General features: G+C 45.9%; 2 protein-coding genes across 2 annotated transcripts; both read left to right on the top strand.

Moving 5' to 3' along the window:
* The first annotated feature begins 1,899 nt into the window (after positions 1-1,899).
* Positions 1,900-7,129, top strand: LOC115309467 (divergent protein kinase domain 1C). The gene is made up of 3 exons (XM_029967713.4): positions 1,900-2,269; positions 2,346-3,131; positions 5,247-7,129. The coding sequence occupies exons 1-3, from the start codon at positions 2,114-2,116 to the stop codon at positions 5,448-5,450; spliced, it is 1,146 nt and encodes a 381-aa protein (XP_029823573.2). The 5' UTR covers positions 1,900-2,113; the 3' UTR covers positions 5,451-7,129.
* An 8,274-nt stretch (positions 7,130-15,403) lies between these two features.
* On the top strand, positions 15,404-24,595 carry LOC8037721 (malonate--CoA ligase ACSF3, mitochondrial). The gene is made up of 6 exons (XM_029967710.3): positions 15,404-16,089; positions 17,594-17,863; positions 19,909-20,081; positions 21,910-22,055; positions 22,572-22,808; positions 24,121-24,595. The coding sequence occupies exons 1-6, from the start codon at positions 15,580-15,582 to the stop codon at positions 24,489-24,491; spliced, it is 1,707 nt and encodes a 568-aa protein (XP_029823570.3). The 5' UTR covers positions 15,404-15,579; the 3' UTR covers positions 24,492-24,595.
* Positions 24,596-25,076: the final 481 nt, after the last annotated feature.

Raw genomic sequence — 25,076 nt, 5'->3', positions numbered from 1 at the left:
TATAACCGTTTACACTGAAGAAAACTGATGATGCTGTCCGAGCAGAAGCTTGATCCGTTTGAGCATGGTATTATGCGTGAACCACTGAAAGGGTACGGCTTAAAACTAGCCTGTTGGAATATCCAGCAAAACTGGGACTTTCGATTTGGATTGTCATTATATAGGTGGATCAGAAATTAGCCTTGGTGAGGGCGTCAAGAACGAGAGCTTTCTCGAACAAAATACGACGGGGCAAGTTAGCTGACGTAGGTAAATGTTAAACATGATGATGTTGCCCAATCCTCGGGTAAAGTTACCATCTTTAGCTTTCTCTGATGCTTATTGGGCAGACAGAGGTTTCTGCTGGGGGAGTGTTGGCGACAAATGTTAAATTTTCCACCCGCACACGGATGATGATAGACATCTCGGGGGCCGCTGTTACGTTTGTTCTGAGCATTTCTTTACACACTGGTATATTTCAGCGTTTGTACGGCAACAGAGCGATTTAAAACCTGCAAATAAATCACGGGTTGTCAATTGCTTCCTTCGGGAAATAGCAGACGCTCACAATTCAAGCTCGCGTTTGATTTCGTGGCCCGCGGGACGCGATTTCTATCAGAAAATCTACTTTTTGTTCCGTTCGGTTCCGCGACACATCGTAGCAGACGAACCCTCGTCGTCTGCTCCCGCTCCTCGCCGGCCCCGCCGGAGCGAGGCATGACGGGATTGCATTTTGGCGCACTCCCGATTTTCTCGGTGCAGCGAGTGCATGCACGCGTGGGGTGTCAGCGCTGAAACGAACTCGGAGAGTGCAACCACTCGTGGAGTGCCGGCTGAAACGAACCCGTTCCACGCTGCGAGTGGGCACGCGTGGGCACGAGTGCCGTGAAACGAACTCGCTATAAATTTGGCCGCAATATCAAGACGTTCAAATTTTGTTCTGCTAGCTGCCGTTTTGGGTTGTCTCTACCTATCGAGGAAGGCACCTACTAAAACTCCCTAATGATAGAACAACACAACCACGCACGCATGCACATTTATATATTTAACCTTTGATAGATTCGTAATACAATCGGTAGTGTAGCGCGTGACAACACAGCGCTCGGCTGGAGTTGGTAATAACGTAATCTCGCAAGGGTAGGACGGCGGCGCTGCCGATTCCAGCCGTCCCAGTGTTGCCTCATTTGGCCACGGTGGCGCTGATGATCAACCGACGGTGGCGCTCTCTAGAACCCTGCCCAGAGACCCACGATTATCAGCGACCTCCACGCTTCCCCGTTCCCCGTTGTTCGGCAGCACCATGAGTTGTAGCGTGAATTTTTCGACAGTGTGAAAGGCGGGACATTTTGAAGATTTGGGAATTTCCCGCGGGACGCGGGACACGATCCCTCAATGCGTGACAGTCCCGTGACTCGCGGGACGGGTTGTTACCCTAGCTAGCAAGTACAATGTACCCTATGGCGCAGCTCTCCGCAGTTATTTCGGAGAAGCGTGGCTTCTCATGATTTTTTAGTGTATTGACTACACGAACTGCCAAGAGATGAAGCTACCTCTCTATCGCGCAACTGCCGCGCGCATCCCGCGTGCGACACAACGGAATCCGAGAGGAGACGAACGGCAGCCATGGTATTCGGCGCCACGCCGCGCGCTTACCTACTTTAATAAAGTTATATTTAAAGGCAAAAATAACAATGGATATTGCGGTTTTAACCGAAAAACACCGCTAAACATCCGCAGGTAAATTAAATCTGAACACTTCGTCTTTTATGATTTGTTTGCAGCGATCGCAGCGATAATTACCATTTCCCTTGTCTGTCAAAACAAGGCGTGGAAATACGCAGACTCAAAAATAAACAGTGAGAAACATGCCTCATCTCCTCCAAAGTTGATTTGTAGACCACTAGCGCCGCATTGTGAAGCATTGTGAAAGCACCGAAAGAGAAACTCGGAGGAGCTCTCGCCGTTCTTACAACCTCGATCGACATCGACGTTTTTAAAAACGGCAAAAATAATGGCAGGCCGCGCAGGCTTTTCTGGTGTTTCTTGAATGTTGCTGGTTGAATGAACCTGTGCGTAAAGCCGTTTTAAACTGCCAGCGTGTACTGCGCTGGATAGTGACGGCGCAGTCTTGTTAATGAAGGTAATTCAGTGCGCTTTTGTACCACGAAGATATGCTAAAGTTGTGAAGCTATTTACGGGGCTGGCGTGCCTTGCGCTGTTGTTTGGTCTTGCTCAGTATTCCTTATCTGGATGCTCACGGCATGACGTTGAAGCCTTTCTGTCATACCTAGTAAGTACCGATTTGTACTAGAGTTCTGTTCCAATTTTCAGATTTACATGGTAGTTGTGCATTTGTCTGATTGCAGTGCAACTCGTACAAGAGAGGCGAGATATCGGGAGACCTTTGCCCCCATCTATGCTCCGACAACTTCTCCAACATCCAATGTCAGGGGCAGCACCTTGGAAAGGAGGTTGTCTTCTCGGCGACCTGGAACTCCGAGCGAATCGTGCTGAAGGCCAAGAAGCGGCACCTCGACTCGCTGGAGCCCGTATACTGGACGGACAGCCAGAGACGCAGGCACTATCCAGACGACAAGGCTTTCGCACACATGGCCAACGCTCAGTTTCGCTTTGCATTGCGGCGGAACGGGAGCTGGGTGAAAGGGTTCTTTGGCAGTCACCTGACCAATGCTCAGATGGACAGCGTTTACGGGTTGCTCCAGCAAACGGAATACCTCTTCAGCCTGGCGCTCCGAAACCATCATGCTGTCGCGTCGCTTCTGGGAACCTGCGGTCACGCTTACGCTGTCGAGTTTTTATCGCCGCTGGAAACACATGGGCAGAGAAGCGGGACATTCAAGCAACGTGCTGGCATCGGCTTGCGCATCTTGCGTACCCTGGAGACCTTAGAAAGTGCCATGGACGAGCATATACACCAGTGCGACATGAAGCCCAACCACTTTGGCATAGATAAGAGGGGCAATGTTAAAATGCTAGACTTAGACGCTCTGGGGCTGCAATCTGCCGTGCAAGCAAACATTGCCAACACGGGGCATTGTGAGTCTGACCGAGACTGTGATTTCTTCGATTGTGCTGGCCGCTGCAACGACCAGGGTCTTTGTGATGCTGTTGTACTCAATGATAACTTGCAGGTAAGCCATACCCTGTTGAGTTTGTCCATGCAGGCTTTTCATGCTTATTGTGATCCATAGGTCCTGTATATTCCAGCTGCTCTCGTGCGACATTCCTTGGTCTAGGCCCATTGTCGAAAACCAACTTGTGGAATAGGGCAACTCATCGAAGAGGCCAACTGGTCGCCGCTGTTTCGAAGTCATAATATGCAATTTTTGTCCTGAAATTTTAAAGCAAATCCTGTCCTACAGTAATTTGTAGAATCTCCACATGGTAATTGACCTCTAGTGTGCTCTTTCTTGTTGAAGATAACAACTTGCAGCTCTCGCCGCTTTCACCCTGCAGCGTGGGATGATCACTATATCGTGCATGTATCACTGCGGTGTGTGTTAACCTACTCGACCCACCCGTTAACGCTGCTTCGCGGAGGACAATCTGCAGCGGCTCATAACAGAAAGTCTAACCCACCTGGTCCACCCATTCACGCTGCTTCGCGGCGACAGTTTGTGGTGGCTCATTACAAAAAGTAAAAAAGAAAACAAGCGAAAGGACGATCCCGAAATGAGCATTTCTCCATTTGTCTCTTGGCACTGTCCTGTCTTCGCCCTGTTGTGATTTTTCTTCCCGTCTTGTAACATAACAAGGGCACTGTCCCTAGTCCAAATACAAATAAAAATTTAGGTCAAAAGATAACAAGAAATCACAAACTTTTTCCTTAGACCTTCATTCAACCGATTCAACGAACCGCCCTTCGACATATTGCCCCTTTCGACAAGTTGCCCTTCGACAAGTTGCCCTTCGACAAATTACCCTATTACAAATTGGCCGTCAACAACTTGGCCGTCAACAAGTTGGCTTTCGTCGATTTGGCTGGATCCTGACATTCCGGGACTTGGGCTTCAATTGCAGCTGCCCCGACAGATCTATCCACATTCAGACTAGACATTGAACTTACACTTTGTTGGAGGGAAGCACTGGCCACAGTAATATTTGTCATAAAAAACTTTTTAACATGAGAATTCAAAGTAGAGGGAAAATGAGGGCTTGCAGTATGGAAAGTACTTGTCATGAACGGTTCACTCTGTAGCTTCATGGCATGAGAGGAATGTCCATATTTTTCCTAAATAGCACGGGGTTCTCTACAGCACATCCTCTCTGTGCCCTAGCTATAGAAGCTTTGTAATGGTTAGATCTCTTCATCTTAAAGAACCCTTTGGTTGAAATATTTTCCAAAAAAACTAATTGTCATCTTAAAATGTTGGTAGGTATTGAAGCTCTTATGTGCATACCTCCAACAAAAAAAGGCAGGTTGTAAAATAGTAAGCTCTATGATCATCTAAATGTTAATGTAATTATCTGGACAGAAAAAATTTACAGGAGCCATGTGTTTAGTTAATCTCTCTACATGTGCCTTTATAAATCAATCGGGTATGTAAATATATTTTTCTGGGTGCCTAACTGAGGAAGCGTCGCTATACTTTGTTCACCCCAAAGCTGCGACAGCGGTGAAGGCTACGAGCGCGTTGGACCAGTCGTGCGTCAATCCTTTGCCCTATGATCACGCACTCGCCCACATCCTTGTGCGGAGAGCTGGGTCATGTGATGAAAGGGAGGTGGTTGATTGGTCTGGCGAGAGCGTAGCTCGTACTGCAGTCTCGGCTTGGGGGTGAACGAACTGTAGAGTGATGCTTTCTCATTTTTGGCACCTACCTCTCTAACCGTGTGGACTCCCTGAACTTGAGACAAGTTTGCTAGACACTGGAGTAGTGTGTGACCTATATTGAAGACCTTTGTGGTTGAAACAGATCCCAAACAGTGACGTAGCCAGGATTTTTTTTTTTTTATTGTGGGGGTGGGGGGAGGCGAGCGGGTGGGCGGCTGGCTGAGGTGGCTGGGATGTCCACGACTTGGGGTGCAGAAAGGGGGAGGGGGGGTCAAAATATATCTGTGTATTATAGGGTAGGCTGGATTTTAGGGAGGGGGGAGGGGCTGAGGCCCCATTAGCCTCCCCCCTAGCTACACCACTGATCCCAAAGTCAGACAGCCGAGAAACCAGTGGCCGGGTTTGGGAAATTTTGGAATAGTTGTGCTGCTGAATCCAGTTTATTAATAACTGTGTCTCTTTTCCTTCCCAGAGGGTCTGCAAAAACATCTTCTTGGGCAAGATCTTTGGTCGATTTTCTGGTCTACTGCGAGGTCCACCTTCACATATAGCTTCTGATATCTCTGTGGTTCTGAATGACTGCATAAGCAGTACCAGAGGTTCTGTTGCAAATAACGAAAGTTATGCCATTCACAAGAGGCTTGTTCAGTTGCTTCAGAAAGCACTAGTGCCATAAACGTTACAGAGGTAGGCTGTGAAATGGGGACACCGTTTGTGTTCAAGGCAAGTTTTTTTTTGTTTATCTTGGAGGGGGGGTTCTACCTATGCTCAATTTCTTCAGAGATGTACAGAGCACGGCACAGTTAGCACGAACAAGCAAGTGTCGATTTTTCAAATTTTTTTCTTAGAATAGAATGGTTATTATCATACTTCTAGTAGTGTTGGCTAGTACTCAATCGGGGTACCAACTCGAGCTGTAAAGTTTAATTCTCATCAATACCTTCTCTGAGTAAAATGCAAAAAGGTGTAGATTGTGTGTTCAAGCTAGCTGTGTCATGCAGCGTACCTAGATTCTCAATTGCTCAACTGTTTGTTTCTTCAGTGCTTTCTTTTGAATGAATGGTCTCCTATCTCAATCTCGTGAGTGTTTTTTTTTTTCTTCTTCTAAGTATCGGTGCTTCAAGGGGTGCTGACAGATCAAAATCATATTTTTTTTATTATCCAAAACAATTGAAAATGGTGCCGGCACATTATCCTCAAAATTTGAAACTTGAAAAATTCAGTATTTGTGAAGTAAAAAAACAATTTCCAAATGCCGAATTCGGAGTTCCTGCGCGATCCGTGCTGGTGCGTTGACGTCAAATATTGCGGAGTCCAGAGAGTCAACTTTCTTTCACGACTCCGGGCTGTTGCCACCGCGACTCGATGCGAGGAGGAAAGGAATGGGAGATGAGGGCACTGGGCGGACCAAGAAAAAAAACGGTTTTCGGTGCCGCCTGCCCAGGCTGCATGTTCTCCGAGGGAGGATACAATTTCAGAAGGCGACATCACACCGAATTCTGATTTTCGGTATTTCAAAAAGAAGGGCCGTAGTACGTTCGCATTTGCATTAAAAAACATGTTTTACGATTGGCGTTATTAAATGTTATAGAAATGTCGCCTACAAAGCTTCTAAATTTCATGGTTTTTGACATCACGAATCAAAAGAAGCGAGTAGGCGAAGAGTGGGGAGATAATAGTGCCAAAAATAGAAAGGCACGCGCGCGCATGGAAAGTTTTTTTGGTTTTTTTTGCGATATGTTTTTTTTTTGCGTGTCTATGACTACAACTTGCATTGTTTTAGACAATAGAAAAAAATACGACCCTTGGGGTGTCATTGCCCCTTTAAGTTCTCAGTATATCACAAAAGCCTGTTTTTTTCTGGGTATGGGCTTTTGGGTTTGGGTAGTACATATTTTTTTTCCTGCATGTGGAAAGCTATATTTTTTAAGATTTATATCTTTTGCCACAGAAATGGAGTGACTGTTAGAATTTTGTTCTTTATTTGTGTGGTTCTTTTTTTTTTGGAATTGGGTGTTTGGGTGGTTCATTTTTTTACCAAACCCGGTGTTGTTGTTTTTTTTTGTATCCCTAATGTCGGACAAAAAAAAAATTAGCATTTCTTGGGGCTTACGTTGAAGGAAACGGGACACAGGCATGGGAACCCCAAACATCTTGGGGAACATACATATAGGCCGAATGCTTGGAGAATGTCCCAGTACCAATAAGAGAGGTTAACAGAATAAGGGTTGAGTACTTAAAGAAAGTAGCCTTGGGGATGAGGGGATGATTGAGTGCAGGCTGTGTTCTGGATTGACAGAAAATAAAGCTGTAGACAAGAAATTTTTTTTTTCATGAAGCTTGAATTTTTGGCAGTTTGATACTTTAGACCCATGTTACGGATTAAAAAAAAACAGTGCAGGATGGCCAAAAAAAACATGCTTTTCGTATAAGGCTCATCAAATTATGAGGCGCTGAAGAAAACCAGCCTTCTGCATGAAGTCCTTATTTCAAACTTTTTTTTCGCATTCCACCCGTGGAGAAGCATGCAGGAAGCGCCTTAGCACACACCTCGTATTGCTGCGCTGCAGTGTTCTTCCGCAGCATAAAGGCCGTCTGCTTCCATCGCCGTCACCACGGCAACGAACGCCGAATGACCTTTTCGGAAGGCACGTGTGTCACTGGGGTCTCTGTGTTCATGCCGCTTTGTGGCGACAGTCTGCGGCTGCTCATTAAAAAACTATTGAACTTTAGTTAGCAGACGGCGTTCGGAAAATCGGTGTTCGTTGCCATGGTGACGGCAATGAAAGCAGACGGCCTTTATGCTGCGGAAGAACACTGCAGCGCAGCAATACGAGGTGCGTGCTCAGGCCCTTTCCGCATGGTTTTCAATGGGTCAAACGCAAACAGAAAGAGTTAGAAATAAGGATTTAAAGCAAGAAGGCTGGTTTTCTTCAGTGCCTTATAATTTGACAAGATTTGGACAAAAAGCATGTTTTTAGACCGGAGTTTGGAGATAGCTTTTTTTACAACAACGTGGGTCTAAAGTATCAATGTGCTGAATATTTTTATTCAAGGATAGCTCAAAATCTGAGTTTTTCGTTCCTCCTTGATTTTGATCAAACTGGCTTGGGGGTTAGTTTTCGGGGTTAACGGCATATCCTGAAGACGGGGAACCTCACTTACGACTCCTTTCAGTGTCTATTGGGCTACATTTTGACTCGCCCTCAGAAACTAATCTCGCCAGTGTTTGACAAACTCAACACCACGAATGCTGCGCAGGCCAGCACTCTCAACTTGCGACCAGTGATCATTTGTCTGTCTGTTCTGTCATTAAGCATGGAACAAAAGCTGTTGTGTTGGTCATCATTGAGCTGAAGAAAAACATACTATAGTCACTGACAAAATGAGAACAGCAGGGAGGAGTTTCAGTTGTCTCGCCTCCAGCTTTCAATCACAATTCGGCGTCTTGTGCATCTTAAGCATGCACACACAGCCAAAGCGTGACGTAAGGCATGAGCGCATGCTGGGGTCTGGGCATTTGAAAGGGACACCCACAGCACATTCATTTTGACTCCTTTATTTTTTTATTGGAGACAAAACTTCAGTCATTGATTATGACATTTTGCATTGTTATTTTGGGTAACAGTGGTAACGTATCAAATTAGTGATGACGGGTTCACCAGCATGTCAGCACTGACATCAAATTGCGAGATAGCTTGAATGTTTTGGGCTCTACAAAGTACCATCCCCATGGTGGTAGTTAACCAGCATGCCAGCGCTGACATTAAATTGTGAGAGTGCTTGGGTGGATTAGGCTCTACAAGTGACCATCCTAATGGTGGTCATTTGTAAGAGGCCAAGAGGAAAAGGGAGGCGGGAGGTGTTGCTCTGTGCGCAAATTCATTGTTGTCACGAAGAATGCGACTCCAAACTTGGTGCGCTCTGTTTACTGTGGCATCACTGGGTCCAGGGTTTGTGAAGTCAAAAGTTCAATCAGCTTATGCAAAGGAGCATGTAATGTTGGAACTTGGGAGTTCGGGCACTGGGCAGGACAGCATTGGGAACACATGGGATTACTCCAGATGAAGGAATGCAAGGGGGCATAGGCTGGATGTCTTCGCAGGGTAGGGCTTTTATAATGTGTACTGGAAATGACTGGTTTTCCTGCACCCCTCCCTGTTACTACGCCACTGCCCCCATCATCTAAGCCCAAGACAATACACGTCGAAGATCCTACACCTGCTCTATAGTCCGTTGCAACCTAAGAACGAAGGGTGAGGGTAAGACAGGCCGGGGAGGAGGAAGCAGACGGAACGCTAAAGAGAGAAGGAGGTTTCCCCCCCCCCCCCCCCCCTCTTCTCCAGCGTTCCGTCTGCTTCCTCCTCCCCGGCCCGTCTTACCCTCGCCCTTCGTTCTTAGGTTGCAACGGACTATAGTTTCTTATAGATCTGCGTAGCTCTCAGGCGCCCGTTTCCGTGTTTGCCGGCATCGGCGTAACCGTGCTAAATTTGTCGGGAAAATTGATGTCACGTGACCTCAACACCAATTCAATTTCTTGGAAATATAGCGGGGAAATTCAGTTTCTCCACTAGATTTAGCAACAAAATTGACGTCGCATGACCTCAACATCAATTGAATTCCCCGCTAAATTTAGCGGGTAATTGGTGCTGAGGTGACATAACGTGAATTTTCGCATAAATCTAGCGGAGAAACTGAATTTGTTCACGAAAGAAAAAAAAAATGAAGGCCATTTACAAATTCGTAGTGCGAAATTAGAGCGCAGCTCTCGAGGAGTAGGAGAGAAGGGTGTGCCCCTCATCCTCCTTCATCCCCTCCTCTCCCAATTAATTTTCCCCACTGTCCTTCATTTTTCTTTTCTTTCGTCAATAAAATAATTGAACCCTACAAAAAAGATGTATTGCCAGGATTTTTTTTTTTTTTAAGCCCCTCTATCCTAGGGCTGATGTGTTTGGAACGTCCCTGACTTTTGGGGTGGGCAAAGGGTTAATAAAAAAGTGCCTCAACCCCCCCCCCCCCCCCCCTTTCCCCTCACACACGCACACACTCACTGATCGCCTGTGTCCGATCCCCGAGGCGCGAGTACCGTTTACCCAACGCTATTTTTTTTTTTTCTTATGTAAAAAAACACGTTTATTTGAAATTATTATCATTCCAAAACCAGAACCACTAATATTTCCATAGACTCGTCGAGGCTGTCAACGCGCCAGTGTCTCTCACAACACAAAGTTGGGAGCTTCTAAACCACTGTATTCGAAGTTTCCCGCGACGAAATCGTGCCACACGACAAAATCGCACCACGCGCGGAGAGCGGATAGGAATCCAGCACAATCCGGATTAGAGTCCACCGCTATCCCCACTCGGAGTGCGATCGGCTCGGCGCCGGCAACCCCCGGTCACAGTATTTCGCGGCGCTGACATTAGCGTCGCCACCGGCAGCAGCGCTCGGGCGGTGGGGGGCTGTCATTAATATAAAAATACAAATATAGTACTTTGTTTGCTAATAGTAATTTCAACAAAACATCTTCACGACACCATGATAATAAAATGCAATTTATTTTATATATTTCTTTTTGTTTGTTGTTTTCGGTCTGAAACCAAAACTCTAAACCGACCTGCTCGCCTCGCCGGCGCCCTGGGCTGTTGCCTGGGCCCTGGAAGGCGCCGCTGCTCCCCTCGCTCTACCCTCGTAACGGGGGACGGCGGAGTGGCGGTGTCGCGTGGCTTTGTTTACCCAAGGGTCGTGCGAGCGTGGTTTCGCTCTCCGGCGTTCCGCGTGCCTGTCGAACTCGATGGATATTTTGGTGCAAACTTTCAGAGACTGTTGAGAGGTGCATTTTACGTGGCCATATCCCAATGGCGCACGAACAGCGCAAGTGCCAAGACCCACAAGTTTTTGTTTGTTAATTTTGTTTGTTTTTTTTTCAAGAAAAGACAGGTGAGTATGTACAGGGTGTCACAAAAGAAAATTTATACCATCTTTTTTACCGCAAAAATAAACTAGGCATCGCCGAACGCTCATTCTCCGCCCATAGGTAGAGCTAAAGGTCACAACCAGATGCCAAAGTTTCAGCCCGTTCCGATAACTTAATCAAAAGTTATAAGTGATTTTATGAAAATTTCAATGGGAAAATGGCGGCCGACGGAGTTTTCAAACACATGGGGCTCTTTGGCACCAGAAACCGAAAACGGGCAAAAATGGGCTCCATTTTCCCATTGAACTTTTCAGAAAGTCACTTATAACTTTTGATTAAGTTATCGGATCGGGCTGAAACTTTGGCATCTGGTTGTGACCTCTAGCTCTACCTTTGGGCGGAGAATGAGCGTTCGGCGATGCCTAGTTTATTTTTGCGGTAAAAAAGACCGTGTAAATTTTCTTTTGTGGGGTCCATATCACATGAGCGAATGACATTTTAGCGAACAGCGACATTTGAGCGAACGGACGTTTTAGCGAATAACGGGGGCGCGCGTTAACCCATCCGCCGCGCTGCGCTTTACGCCGCTTCGCGGCGACAGGCTGCGGCGGTTCATTACAAAAATGTGAACCCATTTGGCCCACCCGAAAACGCCGCTTCGCGGGACCGTTCGGTTGGGCCAGGGGGCGCGCTGGAGCGGTACCAGTGGCGCCGCGCCGTGGCACAAATTCGCCCTACTTAGCCGTTCGCTCGTTCCATCGCGCTGCCAGTTGCAATGGCAGGCGCCGCGTTGAAGCTTTCTGTCCGTTAAAAAAACTGTGATCATTTTTTAGGGAGGTGAACCTCCACAAAGAAAGGTTGCCTGTGTGTCAGGTCTCCGGGGTGGAGCAGCTAATTCAGGCATAGGAATATTTGTCGTTTGCGAAGTGTGTCTCGCAAGTCCAAGACAGCGTTGACTGTAACATCCGCCTCGATATAAATGCTCCTTTTCTTTATGGATTCGCTAGCTCTTCAAAGTCAGGGCTATTCGGACAAAGATGAGGATGCAATATTGTTTAAATTGTCTTTTCGCGCACAGCTGCGCTGTCGCATACACACCTTGAACTGAGGTCAGTTCTCGGAGTTACCGGCTGATGGAAGCATGCCGCACCTGTTCTAATTCATTCGGATGAAGTTAGTGACGAGGCATGTACAGCCTGAGCGCAACACTGGGTCAAGTTCTAATAAAAAACCGAAACGGCACGTCAATAAGGCCTCCGCTTTTATTTTGAGCGGGCCCAACAAAAAATATGACACCTTGCTGTGTTTGTGCGCATCTGGCGCTGCCGTCAAAGCGGTAGAATCGCAATTCATGTACATGTGTCAGTAACCCACTTTTAATTTTATTAGTGAAGAGAGCGATTTCCAATCGACTTGCATTTGAGTTGTAAAGCGTCCCTTTTTTTTAACTTATTTTTATGTGACCGCAGATGATAATTTTGAACACTGTTCCGGTTCACAGCAAATAAAAAAGTGTGTGCATGTCACTATTTGTTTTGTTTGCTGTTTAGGTACAATTAAACTTGGTATATCTTGAGGATGTGTGCCAGGCGAGGATCGTCAATATTCCTTCACTCTCTCTCTCTCTCTCTGCAAGAAAAGATTACTTAATTTTAAATTTCAGTCATGAATGCTTGGTTACTGGCCTTTGTGACGTGCCCTGTCCTCGTCCTTTTTATTTTGCTTTCAATTTATACATCGAACATTGCCAACACACTCTTATTGGTTGACCGAGGAATGTCCGGGTTTGATGTTTTAGAGTTACTTGGAAAGTAATTATGCCTGTTGTAGGTTAACTACATAATTTTAATAATATAAAAAAAAAAAACTAGAGTACGGCCGTCGGTGTAAATCTCTTTTCAACTATGCGCTCAAGTCAGTGCTCAATACGGGCTGTGATTATCTGCCTCATTAGCCCTCATGTCTTTCGCTGCTTACTCGCCTTCTCTTGTAAGCATCAGGGAATAAAATGGATAGAAATTACTGTGAGAGCGCAGGCGAGCCGGTGTGTATATTAACAATTTGTATGAATTGCCCGAGACTGGGGCGAAAAAACTAAAAATATCAACAGTGTATGAGAGATACCTCTTTCTGTCCACGGTTGATGTTTCTAGTTTTCTCGACTCAGTCTCCACTAATTTATCAAAAGTAAAAATTGGCTAGTAGGAAAGGTCAGCTCGGTTCTAAAATTTAAACTTGTTTAAAAACTAGTAACTGCATAATCGGGTTTATTGCGTCGACACCCACGGGGTACCACCCTAGCTATTACATTAGGAACATCTAACATTGCCAACACGCTCAAATTGGTCGACCCAGGGATGTTCTAGAGTCTAATATTGAGAGGCCCTTGGAAAGTAATTATACCTGTTGTGGGCTAACTACATTACTTTAATAATATATAAAAACAACTTAAATACAGCCGTCAATTTCTGTTCAATTATGCGTCCAAGTCAGATCGCAATAGGGGCTACGCTTATCTGCCTAATTTTTCCCCAAGTCTGTTGCCGCTTACCCGCTTTCTCTTGTTAACATCGGGGAACAAAATGGGCGGGTAAGCAAAGTGAGCTTGGTTCTCAAATTTAAAGTCGTTTATAAAAAAAAAAAGTGGTAACTGTGTATTTGGGGTTTCGTTTGTAGACAGCCGTGGGGAACCATCGTAGCTATTACATTAGGGACTTATCGTAGAACGTCAGTGTCGAATTGCGGGCCCCACGGGCGCCAGCTCAAATCGCCCCCAAGCAACGCAAAACCCCTGCATGCCATGCAGGGGTTTTGCGTTGCCCTGCTCTCGCGTGTGACCTACGAAAAGTCCCTAAATGTGACAAGCAAGCGTAGCTGCATTACTGAATCACGCGACAAGATAGAGAAACAATAATTAAACCAGTCCTCCGCACAGCTGGCGATTCATGCTTCTTGTGATCTTTCTTGAATTACCTCCCAGTAACCAAACAGAACTTTTCGGGAGGCGGATACCTTTCTGTTTAATACGATGCTGTGACATTTGGGTACCGCTTGCATTCGGTACATTATATTACGAAGCTCGAGGCCAGCACGACACAAGCGCACCAGCCTCCTGCGTCGTCTGCTCCTCGTACTTCTAACAAGTATCGGCGCGCCTCGCCAGGGGGAGGAGTGGCGCTGCGTATGCGCGGCGAACGTCATTCGATCAAGTGAGTGCCTCCCCAAGTACGGCCCCACTTCGATTTGTACACAACTGCTTATTTAAAGTGTAACAGTTGGGTTTAATCTTGAAAATGCTCTTCGGCGGACCTCGAACAGACGGAGGATAATAAAAAAGAAAGAATGAATTTCATTTATTTCTTCATGGTTCCGGGTGTGACAACGGCATTATGTCATTAGTTTATTCTCTGTAGATAGACATTTGTTTTTAAATTAGTTTAAAATTTTAAATATCGTTACCACATTGTCATTACAGATGCTGGGATATATGGAACGAGCATTTGAACGTTGTCTCAAGGAGGAAGAAAGCTTCGGACACTTCGTGGTTCCCCAGTTATACAGCCTGTTGAGTGCCAACATTTTTCGAAGCTTTATTTTACATTTTCATCTTGGTTGCGTGAGAAGCTTTGAATATGTAAAAATGGAGCTAATGATTGCTGGGGGCCACCTAAGTGACTTATATTTCTTAAATCAGTGAACAACTTTACTTTCAGTAAACAGCTGATTCGACTTGGCATGTTGAATGCGTAAGCGTAATTATGTGGGTCAATGTGTACACTTGTAAAGATATACGTTAGTGACAATTCCGAAGAAGTGATAGTGATAAAATTAGTGATAAAGCCCATTCCCAAGAAGGTGCGCGGCGCAGCATGTAATAATTAAGTGACGAGATTGTGCACAGATGACAGAGAGGTGCTGGCGATCTGAAACGGGAGCTTGTGGGCGAGGTTGATGAAGTGATTTTGTCAATGTTTTATGTTTGCGCGTATGCAGGTGCAGTGCTGTACTTAATTCCATTTTAGCATCTGTGCAATAAATATGCCTCGAAATATTGCGGTCGCAGCTCTGGATTCCTTACTGGACGGCGGGGCGCCTCGAAACGGAAGGACAACGAACACACACGAATGCGCACCTTATACAGCTGAAAGCGAAATCGCACATCGTATATTACGTTAGGGACTTTTAGCGAACTGTTACCGTGTTCCGCGTACTGCACTATCGGAGCCTTTGAAACATGCTTTATAGGCGCGCACCCGGAGTGATACCGTGACCGCGGGGCGCGCGCTTAAAAGCATGCTTCAAAGGCTCCGATAGTGCGGCACGCGGAACACGGTTCGTTAAAAGTCCCTATTATTACACTACCGGGACCGGGCGTGATGCTCAGGAGCCTGGATCCAGGCTCCAGCACGACCCCGAAGCGATCATACGAGAACCACCCTACAAAAATCATGGACAAAAATAGAGAAGCGCCATGTTAGATTATTTACGGCTTGGCTTAGAAACGGCTTCAAAGCAGGCTTCTACGTTACAAACGTGTATATAAAAGTCGTTTTGAAAAATAAGCCAGATATTTTATTAATAGCATGGTTAGCTCTTAATATAATTTTATAATTTACCAAATATAAAATTATAAGTTGACTCGTTCAAGTAATGAGAGCCCCCCACCACGAACGAGGAATTCGGCGCTACCGTACAAAACTCGACTCCATTGGCCGTCCGGGGGTTGGTGCCGGTACGGGCAGTACGGGACGTACGGGTTTGCAGTGTTTGCAGTTCGCGCAGCTGTACATTATTACTGACACTCAGTGGCACTGCGTTGTGGTTGTTCTGGCTTCGTTGCTGCACTGCCTCTACCGCAAAGACACTTGTTTTTTTATGTTTTCTTAGACGATGGGTTCTACCTATCTGGAGTTAAAGTTGAGCCGCTTGCGGCCACTGATCAAGCACACTCTGGGACACCGACGCTTGCACAGTTTCCCTCCGCCGTTCGAGTCGATTTTTAATCGATGTCTACTGCATAAGGGCCGCCTAGCTATTGTCGACGGTCAAGGTGAGCACACCTACTCGAATATCTTGTCCCGGAGCGCCGCACTGCAGACCGATCTAGGCGAGCTACTCAAAGGAGAGTCAAAGCAACGGATCTCATTTTTGTGCCCCAACGATTCGCAGTATGTCGTAGCTCAGTGGGCCTGTTGGCTGGGCGGCAACGTAGCAGTACCGCTTTACTGGGGACATCCGCGGCCGGTGCTCGAATACTACATCAAGGACTCTCAAAGTGCTGCCCTGGTTGCCACCGCAGACTTCGCGGATCGCCTGCAACCGATAGCTACGGATCTCAACTTGCCGTTATTAGTTCTCGATTCTAAAGACACAACGGGGGACATCGACATCCCAAAACAAGTGAGACTCAAGTTTCAACACATTTACGGATTCGCGTACAGTCCACTATTTTCAGAATTACAGGTTCGAGAGTATTTGGTTACTACGGGTGCGTTGCCAGACGTCTGCTAGCCAGACGAAATGTTATTGAAAAAACGTCGCTTTTTGTGCCCATTTTGGATTGTGTTGGCCCCCTCTCTCCTTGACCAGCTAGGAAGGGAAAGAGAACCAAATACTCGTGAACCAAGAATGGTTTACAAACAAGCCTTCGTTTGCCCCCACCAGGTGGGAGCACTGGGCATGCGCAGAAACTGGATTTGAGTGAGGTGAAGCGTCTGTGCCATGCCGACAGCAACACTGCCGCAGCAACATTAGGTCAGAGCCACGTGTTGGTCTATGGAATGGAAATCACCAGCAAATTGGAACAATATCCCTTGTGAGCCGTTGTCGTCCTACTTTGCGTGGGCACAGTTCTTATTGACTACATGCCCACAAGGCATATTGTGCAGCTGTTAAGCTGCCAGTCTTCTAGCACAGCATGCTAGAAGACTTGCAGATGGACATGTGGACTTTGCTGTCGGCTTTCTTTGGCTCATTTCTATCTTTATTTTGTTTTCAGCATTGGTTAGCGGAGCTTGTGTGCACTTTGGCCGCGTCCTACTGACGACGGACCTTGACTTTTAATTTCTAAATATTTCTAAACCGCACCTGCGACGCCCCCTCGGGGACGACCCTGGTTCAACGAAGTTTTGGTGCAACTAAATACAGTAGGCATTTCAGTATATTTGATTTTTTTTTTCTGCATCATTCTTTCTTTCTTGGCCTGAAAACCCTTTAGCAGTGTAATAAATAGGGTTCCGTGTTTTCAGTAAATGCCGATAAACCCCGATAGTTAACCCCCGAGTTGATGTTATAAAATTGGGAAAAGAATAGCCTTTACCTACAGTTTTATTTTGTGTTGACCTTTAACAGGGCACCCAGCGAACTGTCCAGTGGCTGCTTCTTTCTTTGGGAACTACATCCCTTCTCGCGTTTCCTCCACTTACCAGTATGAGTGCGTTTTCCAAGTATTCAGGTCGAATTCCTCGGTGGTCGGGGAATTCTATGCACGCGTCTTATTTTCCTAAACCCCGATAAATTCCAATTTGTTGTCCGACACCAAGCTTTACACCAAAAAACACTAAATCTGTAGAAAAAAAAAATGAAAAAGGCTTTTTTGAATTTGAGGAAAAATAAACTGTGCAAACACGGAACCCTAGTTATAAATGACCACTCTTTATAGATCATAGATGGTACATACATTTGATCTCGCAAATACCGCAAAACCTTTGCTCTAGTGAAATGCAGTTCCAGGGTTCCCTCATGGGTGGCGCCAGCGTGCCGGTGTGTTCTCTCGTCTTAATTGAAATTTCAAGAACACAGTCGTAAGCAGACACGAGCGCACGAACGAGCTTTAGCAACACAAGTCGGTGGGTACCACTTCATGGCTTGGCCTTGACACTGTGACATATCCACTTGGTTTCAGAAAGCTGAGGAGTGGAAGCGTCTAAAGCACAAAGATGCACAAATCCTGTACACTAGTGGCACTACCGGACCTCCGAAGGGTGTGGTTACTACGCACCACAACCTCTTTGTTCAAGCTGCTGCTCTCATCAGTGCATGGGAATACAGCTCGTCTGATGTCGTGCTCCACACACTTCCACTTCATCATACCCACGGGATTGTGAATGCCTTGGTGACCCCCCTTTATGCTGGAGGCACGTGCGTTATGTTGCCCAAGTTCGATGCTGCAGAGGTAAGCGTGTTCTTTCCTTTCCAAGGGTTTTCAACCTGCCAAAAAACAAATAACAGATCTGCTCTTTAGGCATAGCACTGGAGGAAAAAAAAACACTAAAACCTGGTAGCAGGCCTATTTTTTATTAATTTGTTAAGGACAGGGCAAGTATTTCATATAAATAGACATCCAAAAATATAGACTGAATTTTAAAACTAAAATTCAAACTCTGTGCCATCTTTGAGGCAGTTTTCAATCAGGTTGTGTTTCCAGATCATGCTAATAAATTCAAGACTCTACGTTGCGGGATTCCAGATTGTTTGCATTGTGGTCTTCATTGACTCACCAAAAACATGTGCAGGCACTATTGGACCGTGAACGGCGAAGCGTGTGGCTTTCTATACATGCCGTGCTACCTGGGGGACATCTGAGAACTCTTAAAAATGTACAGTGGAGATGGAGCACATCTTTATGAGTTCTCAAGGGCCCCTCAGGTGATGCAGCAGCAGCATGTATCTAAAGCGACATGCTTTGCCGTTCGCATTTCATTCAGGCCCAAGTCATCCCAAATTGAACCATGAATGCAATGATGACGCCTGAGTACATTTCTTCTTGTGAAGTGAGGGTACATTTTTTGTAAGGGTACATTTTTTCTTGTGAAGACGAGCAATTGCTGAGCTTATTTAAGCCCAATATGCACAACTCTTGGGCATGGTGCGCATGCCGTTTCAGAAACCTTTAACTGCATCTTCATGTTTTAGTTCTTTATGATTCTAAAGCCGAATTCGCAAAGCGTTGGCCAGGGGAAACCAGTAGCACTTCGAGAAGTTGTACATTTGTTGTACATTTAAAGTTGAGATATGCTTGAGAATAGAGTACCGGTGCCTGCCAACTGGTTCAGTGTGCTTAGTTTGAGTTTCTGCAAAACTGCTCAAGCTCCGGTTGGCAGAACTGCTCAAGCAACTGGAAATGCTCGAGAAAGCATGTCTAGTTGCTTTGAAGTGCCATGACAGCCAAGCATCCATTCTTATCAAAAGCAAGTGTTGAATACCTTTGGAATGGCATGCTTACCCGTTTGTAAGCAGAGCAAGAAGAAAGAATGGTTTTGTCACGAGAAACGATACAAAAAAGTATAGAGGAAGACAAAGCTTAACGGTTACCACAGGCTCACCATCGAACCCCACATCTTCATGTAAATATTGTATATAAACCTTTTCTTATCCTTTTCTACTACAATCTTATACAAATCTTTGGTGCCGAAACCCGGGACGAAAGAAACACAACCACAGACAAGCTCAAGAAATTATGTGGAGTTCGATGGTGAGCCTGTGGTAACCATTAAGCTTCGTCTTCCTCTATACTTTTTTTGTCTAATTTCTCTTGACAAAACTGTTTCCAATTTCTCTGCTTACACAGGTAAAGCGTGCCATTCCAAAGATGTTCAAGAGCAACTTGCATTTTATCTTGACTGATGACGTGCTGTTTGGCGTGTTGGACGGCTTTTGATTTTAAGTCTCATTCTTTGGGAAAGTGGCACCCTTTTACATCCTCTAAAACTGGGACAACTTTTAAATGTTCTACCGAGTTATTCCTAACTTGAGTGACGCAGCGTAAAAGAAGTAGGTCTAGGTACTTCTCTTACGCTACACAGCGTAAGAGAAGTACCTAGTCATAGAGCAAGATAACCATCATAATACACCAAGAAACACGGACGAAAACCAAGGAGTGACTTGAGTGACACAGCGTGAGAGAAGTAAGACTAGGTACTTCTCTCAAGCTACACAGCGTAAGAGAAGTACCTAGTCATAGAGCAAGATAGCCATCATGGCGTAATACGCCAAGAAACACGGACGAAAACAAAGGAGGAACTGGACAGGACGCAGTCGTGTCCTGTCCAGTTCTTTCTTTGGTTTTGTCCGTGTTTTTTGGCGTATTACACCATGATGAGCAACCAACTAGCCCAAGTAGCCATCAAGATAGCCAGCTGCGTGGCGGTAGTGGCGCGCTGCCTGCGGAATCCGAGAGTTGGAACTAATAGATTTTCATTGGGAATTTTTTTCTTACAGGTCTGGAAACGACTAATAGAGGCACCGTCCCAAGGGCCACGTGTGAATATGTTTATGGCTGTCCCCACAATTTATGCCAAGCTGATAGAACATTATGACAGAGAATTTTCCAGTGGCATGTCTTACTCCAGGAGCAAAGAGTTCATCCGTGCCACATGCTTGCAGAAGTTAAGGTATATATACATATATGGTTCATTATTATGTTGTCTTCTGGCACATTTTACTATGGGGTGACATACTTAAAATAAGATTTTTTTTTAACTATAGCAGATCTACATCAATTAAAAAAACATTGTATTTTGTGGTATAAATTATTTTTTTTTGTCTATGAAATATTTTAGGGAAGGCATGGACTGACTTAATTTTCCTGTCTTCTTTTGTTCCTTTATCTTATCCTACTGAAACAGCAAAGTATGTAAAACTGCTGGTGTGTTTAGCAGCAGCAAATATGAAGCACGAAAGTGCTGCAGCTTACTACAGGCTAAAGCATGATAATATGAGGGTATATGCTATACCTTGACTGTTTAAAATCTTGTATTACTGTCGAGACCGGTTATAACGAAGCCGGTTATAATGAAATAGCGGCTACAGCGAAGCGATCACAAGTTCCTATTCCCGTTTGCGCTTTTTCAATGCATTTGTGTCTGCTTTTAGCGAAGGATATGATGATGATGATTAAGAGTTTAATGGCGCAGCAGCGACGAGGGTTTTAGCGAAGGAAATTGAGCGGCTCCTGTGAATATAGCGAAGAGAAATTTTGTGATAATTTGAAAAAGAATAAAATTCTGAAAGCTTAAGTTTCGGACCGCTGCACTTTTCTGCCGCGGCCGAGGAGCCACCCAGAACAGGTTGCAGAAGATGCGGGAAAGGCTGCCGGTGGCAGTCTGCAACGTCGTCTGCTCCCTGTCCCTTATCTGGGAAGCAGCTTTACCGCATCGCATGCGGAGAAGCCGTCGTGGCATGCCGATAGGGGCGTTCGGAGCGCTAGAGACAACATACCTGCGGAAATGACGGAGAGAGCCTAGATTTAAGAGAGGGAGCAGTAAGTACACCTGCATTTGATTGTCGCATGGCCAGTGTGACAAGGAAACTGGGCAGGGAGGCGGACACGTTTGCAGAAGGTGAACGCTTTTGAGTTTTGACTCCTTGCATGCTGCAGCTCGTTTTACAAACACAGCCCGCAAACCACGTGACCCCGATCGAGCAGTTGCCCCATCTCTTAAATCTAGGCTCTCCATACCGACGACAGACAAGCTTGAGCGCGAGCTTAGTGCCGTGCGCTCTTCTTTGTTTGCTTCGTGATCCATGTCGGCATCTGGTAGGTGAGGACACTCTTGCGCGAAAGTCTTCTTCGCTCTAGCACAGATTCGGCAAATCATTGCCACTAAACGACGGAGAGTGCCGGCACCGCTGGCACCTCGACGGGGAAGAATAAGGCAATCTCCTTGAATCAAAGGCGTGCCATCCTCGACGGAGTGCGCATAAACGTAAAGAATGCCGTCCACCGCCAGCGTCCTTCGCCGCGGCCGTCGCAGCTGTCGACACGGTCCATACATAGCGGGATCTTTTTTCGATCGGAGCTTCTTGCAGTTGGCGAGAAGCGGCTCCAATCTAGCAGAGGACGCGTGCAGGGAGGCTTTTACCGCTTTTTGAAGGCTCGACAGATATGTGCCCGTGACAGCCCGTGTTATCTTTTTTTCCAAGTTATTTGTATGAGTTCAAATATAACGAAGAAGCGGATAGAACGAAGTGATTTCTGATTCCCGTTGACTTCGTTATAACCGGTCTCGACTGTACTTCGAAACAGCAATTGCAAGGCACCAATTCTTACTGAATGAGGGGAAAACTTCGGTTAAAGTTGTCTCTTGCAATCTGGTAGTTTCAACTTGTTTTCAGAAATGTTTTAGAAGATGAATGTTTTTTTTTTTGTTTTTTTTTTTCAATTAATTTTTTGAGTTGCATAGTAAGTTTTCTATTGACTTTTTCGGCATGTTTGTTCAGGCTGATGGTGAGTGGATCAGCATCGCTTCCTCTGCCTGTCCTGGAGCGGTGGAAAGAAATAACGGGGCATACACTTCTGGAACGCTACGGGATGACTGAGATTGGCATGGCCCTCACCAACCCACTGCACGGCAGCAGAAAGCCAGGTGGGATTTGAGAATCACATACTCAGTACACAAGTATTTTTAAACATCAAATTGGACATCCAATTTTTTTTTTTTTTTTTAAGTGATTTTGTTGGTTTGTTTTGGCATTGCAAAGCAGGGTCTCAGAGCAATATTAAATATGTGGAAAAATGTGGAACATATTCTTCAACAATAGAAAAACAAAAGATAGAGTGCATGAGCACTGATAAGCATTTTCATGCAAACCAAATATACAATGCTACATTAAACCTGAAACATTTAATTTCATTAAGCATAAAATGCTTAATTATTATAAGTGCAATGCATTTGTGACAGGGACTAGTACTCCCTCAATCCATTTTTTGTAGGGTACATAGTTCTTACTCGAAATTTTGTATAGCTTTAATTAATTCCATAATTTAAATTTGGCATGGCTCATATAGTCTGCAGATTTTTAGTAGTACTTATACAAATCTTCATGAATTCAAACACTCGGAAGTGAGGTTAATAGGCCGTCTTTATATTTTACGCTTCCAGGTTTTGTAGGAAAGCCCTTCCCGGGAGTCAAAGTGTGCATTGCAAAGCCGAATGCATACTCGCCAACGGGGTACAACATCCTATCATCTGGTGACACTTATGGAACTAAGGTGTCAAAAGGCCATGAAAATGAATCTGGGGACCTGCTTGTCAAGGGTCCCAATGTGTTCAAGGAGTACTGGAACAGGCCAGAGGCTACAAAAGAAGCTTTCACAAGTGACGGCTGGTTCAAAACAGGTACGCATCTATGCTTGGGTGCCCACTGGTAACTTGTGACTTTTTGACTCGAGCGTAGTTTATTTAGATTGTTTCCTTCAGGGTCTATTTGAATATAGACCCTTCTCAAAATGAAGTGCCATCTAGCAGCTGAAAAAGCCGTTTCACTTTCAACAAACTAGTGGCTGTCATGGAACTGTATTTCAATGGGCACCGTCACTTTCACATGTTAATGGCAGATGAGCATTGGTTCTTTGATCACCTCATAATTCTTTCTTGATTTGTTTCAGTTTCAATGGTGTGAACATAAGAACTGACCAGCACAAACCGGTGGCTCATAAACCCCTCGATTAAATTTCCGCCATCAAAAGGCTTTAGAGGCAAACTTGTGCCAAGGGATTGATTGGACCAGACTCCGAAATAAATGCTTACGTTGTACAGGCCTCGTACGTCCTCCGCTTGGAATTATCTTTAACATCTTCCTTCATCAGCCTCAGGAAGGCCGCCATTAGTTTGGCTTAGATGCTATACACTGAGACGATGCTAGTGATCTAAGTTGCCAGTCTGAATTTTTAAAAGGGTATCTTTAGATATTGCTGGTGTACTATAAACTGTACTATCACACCATGGGAGAGCTTCCCTTTGGTACAGGGTGACCTTGGTGGCAGGGGGGGACCAGTCTGATTGGACAAGGAGCTCTTTAGGAGCACTAGGATGTCCACACTTGCCTCGATTTTGCGGAGCGTTCATGGAGGCTTCGCAGCTGTTACAACGTCAATAGCTTGGGACTGCGTCGTAGTCTGCTGATACGCACAGGTGGTCGAGTTCCGTGAATACTGCTGCAAACACATAATTTTTTACCCATTGGCACTGCCAAGCTAACCTCGTACCTGGTTCTGACGGCGGGTTCCATTACCATCACAAGCACCTTCAGTGTCAAGGGCATGCTCCCACACTTTCTGTTATAATCTATCGGAATGTTTTCTTCTGACAAAGAAAAAGCCCCAGTTAAAGAGACACTAACAGGTGATGTCATGTTGATAGTGAGGAAAAATGGAAACACGCATCAACAGGTTTAACTTTGGTAGTCACCTGCACTTGGGGCGACTTCGACGTCACCTATTTTCTCCTCAATTCTCGGCATAAGGTCCGGTTTCGGTAGTTTTTGCTAGCTCTTGAACACCCTGTTTTGTGAAGAAATCTTTGTATGAAAACTTGTATGAATTTTCGATTGAGCCCCCCCTAGAGACTTCGAAATGAATTTTGTAGAAGCGTTAGAAATTCTTGGTAGTGCCCCTGTCGTTGAGTTTCCACCTTCCGTTTCGGGATCCAGGGGACACGGCCGAGTGCCAGGGCGGTGACTACCGCATCCTGGGTCGCACCTCGTCGGACATCATCAAGAGCGGGGGTTACAAGATCAGCGCTCTGGACGTGGAGCGCCACCTGCTGGCCCACCCGAGCATCAGCGACTGCGCAGTCGTGGGCTTGCCCGACGTCACGTGGGGCGAGAGGGTGGCATGCGCCGTGGCTCTGCGGGACCCCGCGCGCGACCTGAGCCTGCAAGAGCTGCGCGACTGGGGCAAGCACCACATGGACGCTGCCATGATGCCCGTCCTGTTGCGTGTCGTCGAGCAGATCCCCCGCAATGCCATGGGCAAGGTCAACAAGAAGGACATCGTGGCACAGCTCTTTGCAAACTCCTAACACGCGTCCTGTTGATTTATACTCGGACGTCGAGCTCTGTTATACTCGTACGTTAAGCGTAGCAAAGGCGGCATAGCGTAGCGCTCACAGTTGCTGATTGGTTGCAGACATGGAGGTAGGAAGCTTCTAGAAGCGACATGGTGCCACCAGAGGTGAAGCTAGAAGTGTGGAGGGACATGCCCCCAACGATGACCAAATTAAAGGGGCGGTGCAACGATTTTCGGACGTCGGTCAAAGATTTCTGGAAGTTGCCCCCTGAAACTTCTGAAGTAGAGAACAGAAAACCGATTTCGCCTGCGTGTCATAGGTTTTGCGTAAAAAAAAGATAAAGATTGGTATTTCGGGCACCCCTCAACTCACTCCCAGTCTTCAGGGTCACACCTGGTCGCACTCCCAGTGACGTCATTCGGAGTGCCGTGTAGCTTCCCGTGTGCTATCTCGGAGGACGCTTCCCCTCCCTCTCTCTGCATACATTAGCGGGCGCTATGCTGCAGCTTAGAGCCGAGCGAGGTCACGTAATCTTTCCGCAGTAGTTCCTTCGGCTGCCACTTGGGGCTGCAGGTGGGGGAAAAAGCTCGACTTTTG

This window comes from Ixodes scapularis, unplaced genomic scaffold (assembly GCF_016920785.2).
Source record: "Ixodes scapularis isolate PalLabHiFi unplaced genomic scaffold, ASM1692078v2 PGA_scaffold9__187_contigs__length_104089568, whole genome shotgun sequence".
Lineage (NCBI taxonomy): Eukaryota > Metazoa > Arthropoda > Arachnida > Ixodida > Ixodidae > Ixodes > Ixodes scapularis.
The sequence above is the reverse complement of the archived record's forward strand: the minus strand, read 5'-3'. Positions and strand labels throughout refer to the sequence as shown.

Coding starts and splice junctions, on each gene's coding strand:
- LOC115309467 (XM_029967713.4), top strand. CDS start 2,114: ATGAAGGTAATTCAGTGCGCTTTTGTACCACGAAGATATGCTAAAGTT. Junction 2,270..2,345: donor AAGCCTTTCTGTCATACCTA/GTAAGTACCGAT, acceptor GTCTGATTGCAG/TGCAACTCGTACAAGAGAGG. Junction 3,132..5,246: donor TACTCAATGATAACTTGCAG/GTAAGCCATACC, acceptor TTTCCTTCCCAG/AGGGTCTGCAAAAACATCTT.
- LOC8037721 (XM_029967710.3), top strand. CDS start 15,580: ATGGGTTCTACCTATCTGGAGTTAAAGTTGAGCCGCTTGCGGCCACTG. Junction 20,082..21,909: donor ACATGCTTGCAGAAGTTAAG/GTATATATACAT, acceptor ATGTTTGTTCAG/GCTGATGGTGAGTGGATCAG. Junction 22,056..22,571: donor GCACGGCAGCAGAAAGCCAG/GTGGGATTTGAG, acceptor TTACGCTTCCAG/GTTTTGTAGGAAAGCCCTTC.